Source organism: Myxine glutinosa, chromosome 12 (assembly GCF_964187855.1).
Source record: "Myxine glutinosa chromosome 12, kmMyxGlut1.1, whole genome shotgun sequence".
Lineage (NCBI taxonomy): Eukaryota > Metazoa > Chordata > Myxini > Myxiniformes > Myxinidae > Myxine > Myxine glutinosa.
In genome coordinates this window covers 109,064,262-109,082,116 of record NC_136272.1, presented here as the reverse complement: position 1 = coordinate 109,082,116, position 17,855 = coordinate 109,064,262, and the positions used below count along the sequence as shown (strand labels likewise).

The 17,855-nt window shown below is 45.8% G+C and overlaps 1 protein-coding gene and 1 long non-coding RNA gene across 12 annotated transcripts in view; one reads left to right on the top strand and one right to left on the bottom strand.

The window, feature by feature from the left end:
* Window positions 1-1,294: 1,294 nt before the first annotated feature.
* The window catches only part of LOC137437763 (ETS-related transcription factor Elf-1), a 98,212-nt gene continuing 81,651 nt past the window's right edge, over window positions 1,295-17,855 (bottom strand). For 5 of the 9 annotated variants that reach the window (XM_068132362.2, XM_068132365.2, XM_068132363.2 and 2 more), the window contains 6 exons: window positions 7,319-7,417; window positions 4,920-5,072; window positions 4,629-4,709; window positions 4,104-4,296; window positions 3,235-3,522; window positions 1,295-3,035 (listed from right to left, as the gene is read on the bottom strand). In XM_068132362.2, coding sequence (XP_067988463.2) covers window positions 2,480-3,035; window positions 3,235-3,522; window positions 4,104-4,296; window positions 4,629-4,709; window positions 4,920-5,072; window positions 7,319-7,417 — 1,370 coding nt within the window. In that variant the 3' untranslated portion in view covers window positions 1,295-2,479. Of the gene's footprint in view, window positions 3,036-3,234; window positions 3,523-4,103; window positions 4,297-4,628; window positions 4,710-4,919; window positions 5,073-7,318; window positions 7,418-7,779; window positions 8,094-17,855 lie in introns of those variants that run through there. The other 4 variants (XM_068132366.2, XM_078766218.1, XM_068132367.2 and 1 more) reach the window with 3 other exon arrangements.
* On the top strand, window positions 8,374-14,671 carry LOC137437764 (uncharacterized). Of its 3 annotated transcripts, none has more exons than XR_013620978.1 (4): window positions 8,374-8,468; window positions 10,489-10,654; window positions 10,998-11,129; window positions 14,205-14,670. It is a non-coding gene; the product is annotated as an uncharacterized LOC137437764 (long non-coding RNA). The 3 variants fall into 3 exon arrangements; XR_013620977.1 differs by lacking the exon at window positions 8,374-8,468 and adding an exon at window positions 8,494-8,712; XR_013620979.1 differs by lacking the exon at window positions 8,374-8,468 and adding an exon at window positions 9,856-10,039 and having other exon boundaries at window positions 14,205-14,671.

Here is a 17,855-nt window from a genome sequence, read left to right as displayed (position 1 = left end):
CTACCCTCACTCACCCCAAACCCTGAACTGAGCACCTTGGGCTGTGATAACAGAACCACCTGAACCCTTCACTGTTGTAACCACCACTCAGAGTTTAGAGTTCTTGAGGTTGGCGCCACATGTGCACTCGTCCGTTTGTCGAGAACCTGGTGAAGAACGATTCATCTGACTATATAACATTTCTCCACTGCTCGGTCGTCCATTGTCTGTGCTTTTTGCACCCCTGGACTCTCAAAACGCGCACTGGAAGGCGTGATGAGCAGGTTGTGCACTGCAAGACGACTGTGGCATCCCAGTCTGTGGAAATCTCACCCTTTTGATGAAACTGGCCGCTCGCGCCCCGGCTTGGCATTTACAGGCGACGAATCTGCAGTTGCTCATCTGCTTTGTCTTGCATCTCAAATTACTGCACGGATATCAAGATAATGGAGTACACGCTGTCGCCCAGTGTTGCCCTTCGCTGATGATGTCTTTCCCTCTGAGTTCCATGCCGATATCATCTCAGACATTGTTGCTCGTGAAACATCAGCCAGTCGAGCTACATTTGTCACTGAAGCTCCTACGAAAGACGCTCCGACAATCACCCCTCTTTCAACGTCGCATGCTTCCTCTTGCAGCCATAATAATACGCAGCCAGGCCTGTGCAGCATTTTTATACATGACCCTAAGCATGCTGGGATGTTATTTGCTTAATTAACACACAGGCCCTCCCTGTGTGGAAGCCGCTGCTTTCAATATACTTTGTCTCTCATTGATCCAGGTGTTTCCATTTTCATGTCCACTAACCTGTACATTTAACAGCAAAGAAAAAAAAAAATTGGGAATGGATGCAGCGGTCTGTTGCCTATACACCACAGGTTCAATTCTTACACATGATTGAAAAAAATATTAACTTTCCCAAAAAGATTTGGATTATTTTGAAGCGACTTTACTCAATTTTTTTCCCCTCCGTGTGGCACAGACAGAATTTACCTGTTTTTTATATATATATATATATGCCAAGTCTGGAGTTGCCTTTCATTTGACGGGGGTTGGAGGTCATCGCAGGGTCAGAGTTCAAACTTTGAAAGGTCATGTTCATTTATAAGCCGATGCAACAAAAGCAGCTTGCTGGATTTATAAGATGAAAATGCCCACAGGTGCTCTCTTAGGATTTTCACCACCAGTATGGTACGAAGAAGGTGCATGCTAAAGATGGCACACTAGGGTCAATCGTCCCATATAACCAAAACATGTGTTGCATAAAAAAAAGAAAATTGAACTCAAAACCAGCAAAATATTCACAAAACAGACATTTGTTTGAAAGCCATGATTTTTACTCAAAAGCAAATTTAAAAACATACAAACCATTAGCCTTTACCTGATAAAAATAATCTATTTTTACTGTTTCGTTTAAAGCTCATTTAATATTGCAACTACATTATCCATGCACTTATCTTTACACGAAACACAGGGCCATCCCTTTATACCGGCCGGCTTTCCCGGCACACTGGCCCCGGATTATGGAGGGGAACGGCGAGCTTGGGGCCAGCAGCGGCAACCCGCTCGGCGCTCTCGGTTTCCTGGTCGCCGTTTGGATATCCCAAATAGTACAGAACCACTCATTTCTGGAAACGCGAGCACAGGTCATTTCAATTTTGTTTTCATTCCAAAAGGACATGTGACCAGAAGCAAAAAAATACAAAAAATATATTTATAAAGTTCCTCCTTCACCAATACCAACACACTACGCATCTCAGCAAATCACACCTTGTGCTGCTGTGGCTTTTACAAACTACAGGAAACAAATGGACACCGATGGCGGGGAGCCAGGTTCCCTTTACACAGGTGTTGTGGTGCCCAAACCAGTACCTTGAAGCATTAAACTTGTGCTTTTCAAATCAGCAGGGCCACCAATGTAAAGCCGATCCTTCGACACGAGACTGCTGCGGGTTTTAAATGTAAATTACAACCATTCCCAGTGAGTACATTTATGGAGACCCGAAAGTAAATGAGTACCATAACCGCATTGAAAATGCATCAACATGTGAACCCTCACTTCCTCTTTACAGAATTTCACACTGGACTCCTCTCCACAGTGTGTTCAACAGGAAACGGAAGATGAATGGCACATTGAACTTAAACTTAACAATAGGAGCGTGTTCAGGTGAGACGAACGAGAGGGTAATCCGGCAGGTAATTTACAAAGTCTTCCTTCTTTTTCTTTTTGCATTAAAGACGTTTGCATCACCACGGTGAGCATGGGTCAAGGGTCAAAATTGGTGGGACAATGATCTCCACCGGTATTCGAACCCCAAATTGCAGTCCAGTGCGTCTGGAGCACCCGGATTATGTACAGTAGCTCAGGTAATAGATAGGACTGTGCGGAGAGACAGACTATGTACAAAGAAAGGTGCTAAAGCCTCCATACCATTGCGGAACGTTCAATGTTGGCTATCGAGTCGAGGAACACCAGACAGCGTCCTGACACCACCACCGTTCACTGCTGTTTCGACATGCCTTCGGGCACGGGCTCCGTCGCGGAGGAAGGCAGTGCCACACCCGGCATGCTGCTCGAAGCAGTCAATGCTCCCTGACTCTGGGGCGACCCCCCGATCAATGCCAGGACGTCGTTGAGCTCGGCTGGGCTCAACGCGGCTCCGCCGGATATGCAGTTGCCATCTTTTCCTGTCGACAGCAGGAGCAAGCTCTCCCCAGAAGCATCCGGGCTCTGAATGACAGTGGCCACTAGACCGCTCGTACAATCCGCCATGTGCTCTTCGCCTTCACCCCCGGACACAATGGCCACCAGCTGGGTTCCGGGCAGCAGCGATATCAGCTGCTCCGACTGGCGGAGGGGTTCGCCTTCCACCTTTACGCCTGCGGGTGCGACTCGTTGCGCCGCCCCGCTACAGACCGACACAGGCACGACCGAGCTCAAGTCGTGGACGAGCATTTGTGGCGGTTCCGAGACGCTTGAGGAAACGGCAGCCTGGGCCTCGACAGGCATAGCCATAGTCATGAAGAGGGGCATCTGGTTGACATGTTGCACAGACCTGCACAAGGGAAGTTTGATTTGTAAGACTAAAAAAAAACAGACTGTATAATAAGGACCATAAAACAGGTAGGACAACTTGAATTCAACTGTCTACCCTTATACCTCCCCAAAAGACCAAAAATAAATAAACAAGCGATACACTCAGACAGGCATGCTCATTTTAAGTCGTTTCTTGTCGATGTATGCGAGTCACGTACTTTATGACCGGTGTGCGGGCGTCCATATACGGACGAGGCTGCACCACCTTCTCCTGTTCACACACCAACTTGGCCTTGCTCACGGGATTTTGAGTCCGACCAACAGAGGCGACAGTCGAAGCTTTGGGTGGCAGCGGGGATGGCGGAGGACTTGCTGGAGAGGCCACGTCCTCCATATCACTGTCTATCAGCTCTTTTTTCAGCAACAGCTCCTTGGGCATTTCTTTGAACTGGTAGACCAGACGCTGACCTTCCACTTTGGCCAAGATACCACGTTGGTAGTAATACCTGGAAGAAGACACAAAGTCATAGCCGTATATAAAATAATCCGTGTGTTGATGAAATAAGCAATCACCGTTAAGTTTTACAATAACCCCAACCTCACCTCTCCCTTCCTCCCCCATCCTCGTAAAGCCAAAAACCAGTTTCTTGGCAAGGGTTACACTGGGTGGTTTGCCATTGCCTTCCCAGCAGTAGTTATGACAAGAATTTGGAATTTGACCATGGTGCCGGCGATAGCTCACCTGCTAGGACACCGTGGGGTCTTTACCGCACACTAACTAATGTCGACAGACGGGACGCCACTTTAACGTCCATCCGAGGGATTTTGAGTGGGGAAGGATCACCCTGCACGGACGAATCACCCTGCCTGGGAAACGTCGGGATGACAGTTTATAGTTGGTTCAGGATTCAAACCGAGGGTAGACAGCTTAGAGAATGTGAGTGTGCGTACCTCAAGGCCATCCTTCCAGCCCTCCCAAACTATACCTACCCTGCAATTGTCCACAAGGCATACAGGGCTCTCATCATTGGATGCAAAATGTTCGTCAAACCTCCAGATCCCACAATCCCAGGTGCCTGGGACTCACCGGAGCGCCCTTCCCATCGTCTCGTAGTTCATGTCAGGCTTGTTCTTCTGCTGTCCCCAGAGCCGTGAGACGGCCTTAGAGTCGACCAGCTTGAAGATGCCCTTCTCACGCTCCGTCCACTTGATGAGCCGCGGACATGTACTCTTGTCATGCAGCAGAGACAGTAGGAACTCCCACAGGTATACTGTGTGGCCTAGATTGACAAATGAGAAAGACAACTTTCAATCGCTCACACGGAAATGACTGTTCCTCCTTCCCCTGGCCTAATTAGCTCAAAATGAGGCCTAATTATCACTCGCAGAAGCGAAGGTACATGCCACGGCGAGCAGACACTTGCAGTGCAAATTGCACATGTGTGCTACTTCAAAAAACAATTTCACAAATCAATTACTTTTGTAAAGCTCCATGTTTGTCCTCCTGGCATGGTTGTACATCCCAATTTCAAACAGAAAATTATCCGCAGCCCTCAACACAGCGGTACCAAGGACTCTGATGAGTCTTTTACCATGCAACAGCTAAACTTACCTTCTCTAGACTTCTTTCTGCTGGACCTGTCCCCAGGTAGAGAGACAAGAGGGGCCTGGCCTGCCCGCGACTTGCGAGCTGCTGAGAATGTACATCAAAATGTTCGTCAATGTAACCGCAACCATTTCTTTCAATAAATCATTCACTCACCTCATCCACTATTGCTGAGTAATTTTTTTTAAATGAACCAATGACAGAGCTGTCTGTCTCTATCCTGCTTCCCAGAAGGAGAAATTGTGGAGAATACAACAAAAGTCCTACGACTGATGGGACGGGCATGCAGAAACTCACGCTTTTTCTTGTGGCTGGAAACCTGCACAGAAAGACCCCTGTTGGTCACACCCACACTTCCGTCGCGGCCCATCGGGACCTTCTCCACACCCAGTCCTCTGGAAATTTCACGGGCCTTCCCCACTGCTGGTGGCACGAATGGTTGTGTGACACCTGTCGTGGCCGTAAAGGATTAGGAGCCATTTGGGTAAAATTACATCCATTCAACATATATTTAGTGCAATGCGGAGTAATGGAATAACACCAGCAAATTCCTGCTGCCCTAATCGTCGTCGGCCGAACATCAGGCCTGGTCGTCCGGTTCGTGAATTATTTGGGGCACAAATGTTCCCCGGCTGACCCAAATCCCATCACCAGATCACCCTAACCCTAATACACCCCACCCAAACAAAATAAATAAATAAAACTTATGACAGGCATTGGATATTTACATTCTGCATCACCTGCACAGTGGTTTACATCATTGCTGACTCCATGGCCAATCAAACCTCCGCCAGGCTGAACAGCTTACATATTGTATCCACTGATACGCTGCATCTGGATTCGTGCACGTGCATTGCCCTTTTTAATTGGTATTCGTAATAGTTTGTAGTACTCTGTCACAAATTTCTCTGTTTTTAGCTCACCTGGAACGAGGTTCAGGGGAGCTTATGCGATGGCGCGCCGTCTGTCCGTCCGTCCGTAAACACTTGAAACTTCTGCGAAACCGCTGATGGGATTGCGACCAAATTTGGCAAAAATTATATTTGTTGTGTTGTGACTAAAGTTTGTTCACGGCATTTAAAAAAAATCTGCCCCTTTTGGAGTCTGTGGGGGGGTTGCCCCCAAAAATCGGTGTTTTCTTTCTTCTCAGAACCTACACACACAATTTTGATGAAACTTCACCACAACCTTCGTCATTCGTGATGTACCAATGTTTGTTCAAGGCATTGGAAAAATTGGGGTCTGAGGAGGGTACCCCCAAAAATGTGGGAGGGTTAGTAGTCACGATTGAGTAGACAAGGGGCAGATTTTTTTAAATGCCGTGAACAAACTTTAGTCCCATTGCAATCCCATCAACAAAATGGATATTTTTGGGTTTCTTTCTTTAAAGTCTTATGATTTATGTTATTATGATTCAATATGCTGCCCTGTCTCCTAGCAACCATTGAAATTGGTTTAAAATGCCTTTAGTCGGGTGCAGTATACTGTTTATTCCACCAGGTGAGCGACAGGGGTATTTGCCCCTGTTTTCATATTCATCTTCTCTGTGAAGCATGCCATGTCTGCTTGGTTAATTCTGCGTTTTTTGTTATTTCACTCTGAACTTTTTTTATGGAAAAAGATTTTTTAAAATCTTGTAAGCAATCATTGATTGTCAATTATGGATATGTATGCATGTGTAATTCAGCCATTGGCAGGTAGACATGCTTTTAATAAACCATTTTCGATTGATTGACCTGAACCAAAATTTAATCGGCTTGTTCTTGTCATCTACCCAACTCATCCACCAAGTTTCGTCCGAATCCGTCCACAACTTTTTGAGATATCCTGCTATGTATCGGTTTTAACCCTATCTCCTAATGGTAAAAGAAATCACTTGGAATTAAATAATTCTCGTATCCGAATGCATATTCAGATCTTCACCAAAATCGAATCTATTTGTCCTTGTCAGACACCCAACCGGTCCACCAAGTTGTGTCCAAATCTGTCCCTAACTTTTTGAGATATCCTGCAATGTATCGTTTTTGGCCCTATCTCTCAATAGTGAAGAATCACTTGAGAAATTAAATAATTCTCATATCTGAATCCATATTCATATCTTCACCAAAATCGAATCGATTCTTCCTTGTCACACACACAACCTGTCCACAACGTTTTGTCCAAATGCGACCACAACTTTTTGAGATATCCTGCTATATATCGTTTTTGATGATATCTCTCAATGGTGAAGAATCACTTGAGAAATTAAATAATTCTCATATCTGAATCCATATTCATATCTTCACCAAAATCGAATCGATTCTTCCTTGTCACACACACAACCTGTCCACAACGTTTTGTCCAAATGCGACCACAACTTTTTGAGATATCCTGCTATATATCGTTTTTGATGATATCTCTCAATGGTGAAGAATCACTTTTAAAAATTTTTTTAATCCTCGTATCCGGTTCCGTATTCAGATCTTCACCAAAATCGAATCAATTCATCATCGTCACACATCCAACCTGTCCACCAAGTTCCATCCAATTTTTTTTATTTTTTTTGAAATATTTTGCTCACAGACAGACGGACAGGGTTGAAAACCCAACATCCGTCCACCTTCGGTCGTGGAGGTAACAACAACTCTGAGCACAAAACTCACATCAGGCAAATACGCTTAATGGTCTGAGTTCAATAAAACACTATTGTCCAATACCGAGGGATGCAGGTGTTTCCATGTGCAGCAAAGCCTCGGCAGCCTCAATGGTCTCTGCATGACCCTCCTCACTGACGTGTCCATTCACAGAAGCCTCCACTACAAGCCAGACCGGGATGAGGGCGAAATGGGGGGGAAGAGTCAGCGATGAAGCAGAAAAAATTCAAACTTTTCAACACATTCCGCTCACAGCACGTGTGTCTAACAATGGGGCCAGGTACGCCAAACGGTGGCCCAAACCGAGACACGGTGCCCCGTACGTAATACGTAAACACAACGCATCGCCTCAAACCCTCAGCACGGACGAGCATCAAAACGCCGCGCAGAGACTCCCCGAACGGAAGCACATGGCGCCATTTACCTCGCACTCCCGCTTACCCTGAACCGATAATGCGGAAGTACCAGATACACGTGCTCACGGTTACCCATCGGGTCACGACTCGCGCGACAACCGCGTTTACCTGCTTTGAGCAGCAAATCCAGGTGGTTTCCGCGTCCCCCGTAGCGCACGCACATCGCCATTTTCCCCTCCCAGCCCTCGCCTCCTCTCGGGCCCCGCGATCCCGGAAACGAGGCCGACACGAACGGAGCGCGGGCCCCGAGGCGTCCGGGGCAAGAACGATCGATCGGTCGGCTCTCCCTCCCGCACGGCGCGACGTACTGCGCGCGTAACCCGCACGGACACGCAAAATCTCCTCGGATTCAGTACAGGGATTGTTGTGGCCGCGATGCCGGAAGTACGACGCAGCCAATCACGTCTGAGCCTTTTCCTTATAATTTCGTCCTTTTTTTCCTTCCTCGCAGGAATATTTTGTGTTTGATGTAAATCTCATCGTCTGATATTAACGAGACATATTTACCACATATCCGGTAAATATAATCGCTCCTCTTTGTGCGGGCGATGCGTCCATTGCACTTCCGGCAAATAGGAAGGCGTAAAGGGGCGTGACGTTTACCTCATGATAACCAATCAAAACGGCAGATTCTCAACGGCCACAAACACCGGAACCAATGGCAGCGGGGCGATGAGTGACGTAAGCGTCCAGCAGCGGTCTTTGTAAGATGCCGGAAGCGTTTTGATCCAATAGGAGACGACGCGCGACAACCCCCGATAGATCACGACCAATCAGAGGCGACGCGCGGGTCTTACGTAAGTAACGTGAGTTCGACGCACTACACAGGAAACCAGTTGGGGGTTGTTTGTACACAAAGTCGAGGCTCGTGGAGGGGCTACAACATGGAACGGATCAGTATAAGCGGGGAACGCACCAAGAGCAGTGTTGAGGGACTAAATGGAGGGGGACTTGGACAAATAAAGGGATGTGCGTAGTTCCATATATCGGAGAAGCGAGGAACAAAAGAGTTGAGCCTGGATTGTGGAAGTTAAACCCGAAGTGAGTTACTGGAGGAACATGTGCATCCTACGGTTGCTGGGAAGGGTCGGAGGATTGGGAGAGCAATGGGAGTAATGCTTGAAAATAGACCGGAGAAAACTGAGAGACCATCGACCTGCGATGTGAGAGCAACAGACCTTGTGCTTCGGCCTCATCACAGGAGATTCCAATAATTTTGAGTGCTTTGGATTCCACAGAATCCAGGAGAGACAGATGTGATGTTGGAGAACCAGCCCATAGTGGAGATTAGTACTCCATTGACCTAGGGATAAAATCCTTGTAGACTATATGAGTACCTCTGATTCCCCAAGGAAAGACTTCGATTTCCTAAGGAAAGATTTCCCAAGGAAAGACTTCGATTCATGGAGGATACCCAGTCTGCGGCTGACTTTGCAGGCCAGCTTTGCCGTGTGATCAAAAAAAAAAAAAACCCAGGAAAGTTCATGGCCATGACCATGGAAATAGATTTCGTTTGACCATCATTCCAGAATGATAAGGGGAGACTGAGATTTCCCAAGATTGAAGGACATGTTCCATCTATCAGACTAGAGGCTAATCATTTCCAGATCAGTAGAGAGAGAGACGACTGCTGTCTGTCTTGCAGAGGGAGGGGAGTATTGTGGAGTCGCCGTACGACTCAATGTGGAGTCGTCTATATAAAGGAAGAGAGGGTTTTTTTGAGAGCATCGGAGAGGTCCTAAATATAGATGAGGTACACGATTGGTTCTCAAGCGCTGCCTTGGGGAACAACAACCTCCAATGAGAGAGGGAAGTAGAGGATTCCATTGATGGTAACACATTGACTGCATGAGTTGAGGAAGTCAGAAATCCAGGAATGAAAGTGGTCTTGAATGCTACAGGCAGAGAGGTTGGGAAGTAAAGTACGATGCCAGAATATGTCGAATGCCCGAGATATGTCCAAGGAGACGGACCTGACATCCTGTTTGAGATTGAGGGCATCCAATCATTGCTGAGAGAGGAGCAGAAGCATGTCCAGGACAAAATCCAATTTTATGGTCTGAGGTGCTGGATTCCATGATTTTGCTTCCAAGTGGAAGCAAGCTAACTTGCCTATTTGTGGTCGGGCCTGTTTTTTCACCCTTCTTGTGGATGGGAGTGATGTTTGCTGATTTCCATGCACAGGGGAGGTGGCCGAAGGAGGACAGACTGCAGATATAGGGAAGGAAGAATGACGGAGCAGGGTTTGAGAACAAGGGCACTCTGATGCCACAAGGACCCATCGCCGAAGCGGCGTCAAGGCCGGACAATACTTCTCTACAATCGCGTTTGAGAAGGACACAATTCAGTCGACATTGGATATGTCGGGGTAAGATGCCAGACTGTGTTGGGTACACGAGATTTGGAGGCAAGGACAGAGTTTAGACATTCTGCCTTATCTCAGGCAGAGTCTGCAGTACATTCAAATATTAAACTTAGCTCATGCTCATTAAACTGGGAACCCATCTTCAAATCCCATATATTGCGTTGCTTTGTTGAAAAACATCCTTGCAATTTATTAAGAAATATTTATATGCAATTTAGTAATTGCATTGACGTCTCCTCATATATATGACGTGAACTTTCGACATTGTAGAAAAATTCCGTTTTGTGTTTTTTAACTAGCTTGTGCATGTGGCCTGGCAGGATGATGCAGAGGTGTCGCATTTACCTTTGAGCTGTCTAATCTAGGTTCGATTGGATCCTTGCCTCCAAATGTGGTTCGATCTGGGTTCGATTCCCGACATGACTATAAACTGTTTGATTTGTGCTTCACAGGTAGGGCTTCCATCCTTCAGATGGACGTTAGGCCGGATAAAATACCAATTCCTGCTCTGACGACTTCTGGGAGGGCAAAGGCAAACCATCCACTGTAATTTGTTCGGCGGCGCTTCCTTCAGCAGCATCGCACCTGTCTTCAAACAGAGCACCAAAGAAAGGGAAGGTTGGTGGAACTTCCTTTGTGATTTTTTTTGTATACAAGATCGAGGCTCGTGTAAGAGCTAATATCAATGACAAAAAAACAAATGAACACATAACACAAAATAAAGGGAGCGGGAGACCAGATGGGGAGAGGGGGAAGCACACAAGTACAACAGTAGAGAACAGGGACATCAGGAGATCTGTGGAAGGGAGAGGGCTTGGGGGGAGGAGGCATGGGAAGGGGGGTGGGGGTGAGGGAGGTAAAAAACGCATGGAGTAAAAAAAAACAAAAAAAAAACATGGACACAGCTGGGTTTGTGGAATGTGTAAGGAATCATCAGATTGATATTTGAAATTCTTTGCAGATTGTGGAGTCTACATTGTGCATCACCTCTTTGGACCGGACCCACTGTTGATCATCGCAGGCCTGGTCATGATGGCCCCAAAAGTTCAATCTTACGGCCCAATGGCATGAAGTTACAATCATATCTTCTTGAGTATGTTTTTATTTACAAAATAGCCTCGCACGCTTAGCATCATCCCTTTGTCTGGGTAAGCAATTCGTATTATTTATCAGAAGAACACGTCACACTTGTTTTTTTGTAATTGCGTTTTATCCGAAGACCACGTTTGTAATTGTGTGTTACTCCATCTAAATAGGCTTTGTCTTTACCATATGTCCTTCATTTGTATTCATGTTAAGGCTCTTTAAAAATCCCATTCCTTCTTGTGTTTGCATCTGGTTGCATCATTCGTTGGGGGGTAAGGTGGGCGTGGCTGTGATGCTGATGCAGATCAGGGCAGGTATTTTGAATTGGACAGGCCACTGACAAACAACCTTATGAATTTTCATTCTCTAAGTCTGTAAACTTTCTCTATCTATCTATATATATATATATGTTGTTGCGGTTTTAGAACCCCTCACTTGTAAATACTTGTAAATAATTCTTGTAAATAATTCTCTTCATTTAATAAGGTCGCACCCCATAGTTAGTCCACAAGCAACACGTAGGACACCATAGGAACTTTCAGTTATTTCCCTAGTCTGTGTTGAGTTAAGGCTCTGTTCCCAATAGTTGAATCTGCGTTGCATTAATTAAATAAAATAGGCCCCATTCGCCTCTTTGCCAGCCGCTCTCTCTCCAAGCTACGCCAGTATGCGCCCCTACAGTCGGGGCTTGTCCCTCCCAATTCAATTACACGCCGTCGCTTGCCGGCAGCGTTCGCTGCCTCGCTCCAAACGCCATTGAACACGCGGTCGGCTCGAAGAAAGATGGAGCAGAGCCACGAGAAGAGGTGTGGCCCCGTCCACGGGCCATCGAGGGCGGGGCCGGTGAGCCCTCGCGAACCTATCAGGGCTGAGGTGGGATGGCCTGGTAAGGGCGTGGCTGGAGCTTCCAGAGGGTTCGCGGGGCTTGCCCATATAAGCACGCACGAAAAGCCCTCTGAAGGACTGCGCGAGGGGAGGCCATTGTGAAAAGACTGCCGAGAGGACTGCGCGGGGAGAGCTCGACTGGTACGGAATGCGCGGAGCGCACCTGGTGATTAATGATCTCGTTTGAAAGGCGCGTATGAACATTGAGAGAGAGAGAGGCAGCAGGCGCACATATTACGTACGCAGCATCCCAGTCCCCCGCTATATCTAAAAGGTCCGGTCGTGCGCCAACGCCACGCGAAGCTGCCGGCCGTTCTTTGCCGCGGTACGAGTCAACACCCGGAGCCGGACTCTAGTGAACCTGGAGCCGGACCTCAACGCCTACCATCTGCCTAGACCCTTCTCCTCCTACCACTACCCTCCCTTGTAAGTCTGTCTGTTTTGTCCTGGGGTTAAGTAAGACTGTATAGATAAGCTTGCCCTGTGTCCTTTTGCTCTTCTTCTTGTACATTCTTCCCCTTTCTTTCTTGGGTTATTGTACATAATTAATAAATCTTATTTGTTCTTCCCTTTACTCTGATTTCCTCTCATTCGATCGTTGGCGTCTTTTCTCAATTGAGTACCTGTGGCACGATTCGGAAACCGCTCAGGATCGGGTTAGTCTATTGTTAATGGCTCGGGCTTCGGATTGCTAAACCGCTCGGCAATTTCCATCTTGTCTGCGGTCCGAGCGGGAGTTATCTCCCTGCTTTGCGGTCGGATTGGCACTCAGGTATTTGGGACTCCATTGACCAATCACCCTGGCCAATCTCGACCGGAAAGTAGCGTTATAATTTTCAGGATTGGGGGACGGCCAGCTTAAAAGACAATGGGATTAACCCCCCCTTTGGTAAGGGGAGCGCCGACCCCCCGAATCCACAACAATAATAATAATAATAATAATTCATTTATTTTGTATAGCGCTTTTCCAGAAGCCCAAAGGCGCTTTGACAGAGTGGAAAACATAATGCATAACAATACATGAAAACAACAATTGCAAAAAGACAAGAATCAAGAAAACAAACAGCAGCGATATACGGCATATATATAAGACAAGAATCAAAAAGACAAGACAAGAATCAATAGGGAAATATTTAAAGCAAAAGGAGGGAGAAGGAGAAGAGATAGTCAGGGGTTAAATGCTGTGGGTTGAATGTTGAATGCAGCGTTGAACAGGTGGGTCTTTAGTGATGTTTTGAATGTGGTGAGTGAGGAGGAGTCTCTGATGGTGTGAGGTAGTGAGTTCCAGAGGGTGGGAGCAGCGATGGAGAAGGCCCTGTCCCCCCAGGATCTGAATTTGGTCCGGATGGAGGGGGTCAGGAGGTTGGTACCAGCAGAGCGGAGGTTGCGGGTGGGAGTGTGTCTGGAGAGGAGGTCAGCCAGGTAGGATGGGGCCAGGTTATGGAGGGCTTTGTATGTCAAGAGGAGGATTTTGTACTGGATTCTCTGGGGGATGGGGAGCCAGTGAAGCTTGTAAAGGACGGGGGTGATGTGGTCACGGGTCCGGGAATGAGTGAGTAGACGGGCAGCGGAGTTCTGAATGTATTGGAGTTTATTGGTGATTTTTGAGGGTGAACCATAGAGGAGGCTATTGCAGTAGTCCAGACGGGAGGTGATGAAGGCGTGGATGAGGGTTTCTGCAGCCGTGGAGGAGAGGGATGAGCGGAGACGGGCAATGTTTTTCAGGTGAAAGAAGGCTGACTTTGTGATCTGTTTAGTGTATTTGTCGAAGGAAAGGGTTTGGTCAAAGATGACGCCAAGATTCCGGATGTGAGGGGAGGTGGATACTGGGATACCGTCGATGTTGAGGGCAAAGTTATGGGTGGATTTTGTGAGCGTTTTTGGGCCAATGATGATTATTTCAGATTTATCACAGTTAAGCTTGAGGAAGTTGATTTGAAGCCAGGATTTTATTTCAGTGATGCGTGAGTGAGTGAGTGAGTGAGAGTTTCAGTGAGTGAACAATATATATATACATATATACAGGGGGCTGCAAAAGTAAGTATACAGTAAGGATTATACCAGTATTACCAGTATTATAATAGTGGTGCTAGGATTCATTTAATACTAGAATTCATTTCATTCATTAAAATCATTATTACCATTTTTAATATTTTTATTTTCGTAATTTTTTCTATAATACATCTATTATTTGCAGGTGAAGTGGAAATTTAACGATGGCTGGTAATTCAACGGACGAGGAGCGCAAATGGATTTTGAAACAGTACGGGAAGACAGAGAATAGTGAACGTTTGCGAGAGCAGTGGCGAGAAACATTTGCATCGCCTCCACCAACGAGGCTCACGATTTACCGGATACGTGACAAATTTGAGAGGACGGGGTCTTTTTCTGGGGATGTGTAAAAGACAGGGTTTTCGCACGCAAGCCACGTTCTGTTGATGCCATGATTCAGTTCATACGGGAGGCTTGCCAGGAAATTGATGCTGATAAAGACCTTTGTGCCAGAGTGTGCATGGGTGTCCACACTCGACTAGTGGAGTGTGTGAATGCTGGGGGCAAACAGTTTGAACATTTGAGGGATTAATATGTTTATTATTGATATGTTTATTATTGATGTGTTATTATTGATATGCTTGTATAATCAATAAAATACGTTTTGTGCGCACGTTTTGTTTTTCATTACTGTATACCTACTTTATACAGTGCATTCAGAAAGTATTCAGACCCCTTCATCTTTTTCACATTTTGTTATGTTGCAGCCTTATACTGAAATCGTTTAAATTCATTTTTTCCCTCATCAATCTACACTCAATACCCCATAATACAACAACAAACAACATGCATTTTAAAGGCCATTTTCCCTGCTAGAGCGGGGGTTAGCCTTAGAGCGGGGGTTAGCCATTATGGGTTAACCCCATAATGACAAAGAGAAACCAGGATTTTAGAAAGTTTTGCAAATTTATTAATAACTAGCAATGGTACCCGCCCTACGGGCGGGGCTCCAATAGGGAGGCCCAAATGAAAAGGCAAAATAACAGAAATTGAAGGTTTTTTATATTTTAAACGATTCATATAAACATCCGTTGAATCATATCACACGCAAATCATCAAAATCTAAACAGTATCTTAAGAATTTCAATAAAAGCCACATCACTGTTCATATCGGTAAATATTATTCCATCGTGTTTCAAATCGTGATCGATACACTATGATCGTGATGATCGTGATCGATAATCGTGTTCACAATCGTTATGTCGTATGTACTCCCGATACGTGTACCAAATTCCCGATACGTGTAACTGTACCAAATCAACAGTTAAAAGGATTTTGAGCCGATAGCTGTTACGGCCTTGGCAAGATCGATGGAGACAGCGATCTGTTAGCGTATTCACCACCCAAATAGCTATGTGGAATTCTCTCATGTAGAGATTAAACGTTACGGCTGTTACGGCCTTGGCAAGATCGATGTGGACAGCGTTTATTATACTTTTAATGAAGGTCACTGTCTCAAGCCCCAGTCCCCATCACGGATGGGGCTCAGCGGTTTACCCGAGCCTGACGGCGAAGGGCAAGGTACACGCTGGCCCGTCCAGTGTAGCGCGCGTGCGACCCCGGACATCGAAGGGCATTAAACGTTCATGAAACATTAAACGTTCATTAAACATTAAACGTACATTAAAGGAATAAAAACCACCTTTAGAGGCCATTTTTCCCCGCAAGCGGGGGTTGGCCTTTTTCGGGAACTGTGGTTGTTGTTGTTTTTCGGTCCCCTTTTTGAAGCAATGTTTTACGGCCGGATGCCCTTCCTGACGCCAACCCTTTTTGCCGCCTTTAACGACAAGCAGGGAATTACCAGTGAACTGGTACTCAATTTGCCGACCTCGGAAGGATGACAGGCTGAGTCAACCCCCCTGGCGTTAATTCAGCGATTTACCGGGATTCGAACCCAGGATCCTAGGATCCTAAGCCGGCACCCTAGCCGCTAGCCCAACACATTAAAGGAATACGAAACGAAAAACATTACGAAATTACGTTCACACCGTCACGTCAAACACTACCGTGAACACATACATCGTCACAATGAGAACATCGTCACAATGAACGTTATGCGAACGCGAATGTTATGCGGGAGTCCAAACCTGAGAATACTGGAGACCAAAGCTGAAATTGGAAAAGCTAAATAGCCTATTTTACTCCCGGAGATCCCAGGATTACCCACACAAAATATCGTTTCGATCGGTTGAGCCGTTTTTGCGGTACCTTCGAACATACGGACAAACATTTGGTGAATTATAGTAAGATAAAAAACTGAAATATCACATTGACATAAGTATTCAGACCCTTTGCTATGACACTTGAAATTTAGCTCAGGTGCCTCCCATTTCTCTTGATCATCTTTGAGATGTTTCTACACCTTGATTGGAGTCCACCTGTGGTAAATTCAATTGATTGGACATGATTTGAAAAGGCAAACACCTGTCAATATAAGGTCTCACAGCTGACAATGCATATCAGAGCAAAAACCAAGCCATGAGGTCGAAGGAACTGCCTGCAGAGCTCAGAGACAGGATTGTGTCGAGGCATAGATCTGGGGAAGCCTACAAAAAAGTTTCTGCTGCATTGAAGGTTCCCAAGAGCACAGTGGCCTCCATAATTCTTAAATGGAACACGTTTGGAACAACCAGGACTCTTCCTAGAGCTGGCCGCCCGGCCAAACTGAGCAATCGGGGGAGAAGGGCCTTGGTAAGAGAGGTGACCAAGAACCCGATGGTCACTCTGGCTGAGCTCCAGACATCCTGTGTGGAGATGGGAGAAACTTCCAGAAGGACAACCATCACTGCAACACTCTACCGATCTGGGCTTTATGGCAGAGTGGCCAGTCTCTGAGCTCTGCAGGCAGTTCCTTCGACCTCATGGCTTGGTTTTTGCTCTGATATGCATTGTCAGCTGTGAGACCTTATATAGACAGGTGTGTGCCTTTCCCAATCATGTCCAATCAATTGAGATTACCACAGGTGGACTCCAATCAAGGTGTAGAAACATCTCAAAGATGATCAAGAGAAATGGGAGACACCTCAGCTAAATTTCAAGTGTCATAGCAAAGGGTCTGAATACTTATGTCAATGTGATATTTCAGTTTTTTCTTTTTAATAAATTTGCAAAACTTAATAAAATCCTGTTTTCTCTTTGTCATTATGGGGTATTGAGTGTAGATTGATGAGGGAAAACATGAATTTAAACGATTTCAGCATAAGGCTGCAACATAACAAAATGTGAAAAAGTGAAGGGGTCTGAATACTTTCTGAATGCAGTGTGTGTGTGTATGTATATGTATATGTATATGTATATGTATATATATATATGAGTATCCCCTATATATATATACACATTCGTTAAGTGTCAAAAAGCATCACAAGGATAAACATTGAAGCATCACAAGGACTGAGTACTCATCAAGAAGTGGAAACAACTTTCACTGTTAGAATAGATTTTAAAATGTTGCGTGCTTTGTTGGGATATATTGAGCGTCAGGTACCAGTGCATGAGTGACATGGTGATGGGATCAAGGACACCAAATATGGTACAGAATTATTTATTTATTTATTTTTATGTTGAAGGTCCCACCCTTCCCATGCCTCCTCCCCCCCCCCAAGCCCTCCCCCTCTCACAGATCTCCCAATGTCCCTGCTCTCAAATGTTGTACTTGTGTGCTTCCCCCTCTCTCCCCATCTTGTCTCCCGCTCCCTTTATTATGTCTTATGTGTCCGTTTGTTTTTTCTTGTCATTAATGTTAGCTCTTACATGAGCCTCGATCTTGTATACAAAAAAGAAAAAAAAAGCTCCAGTC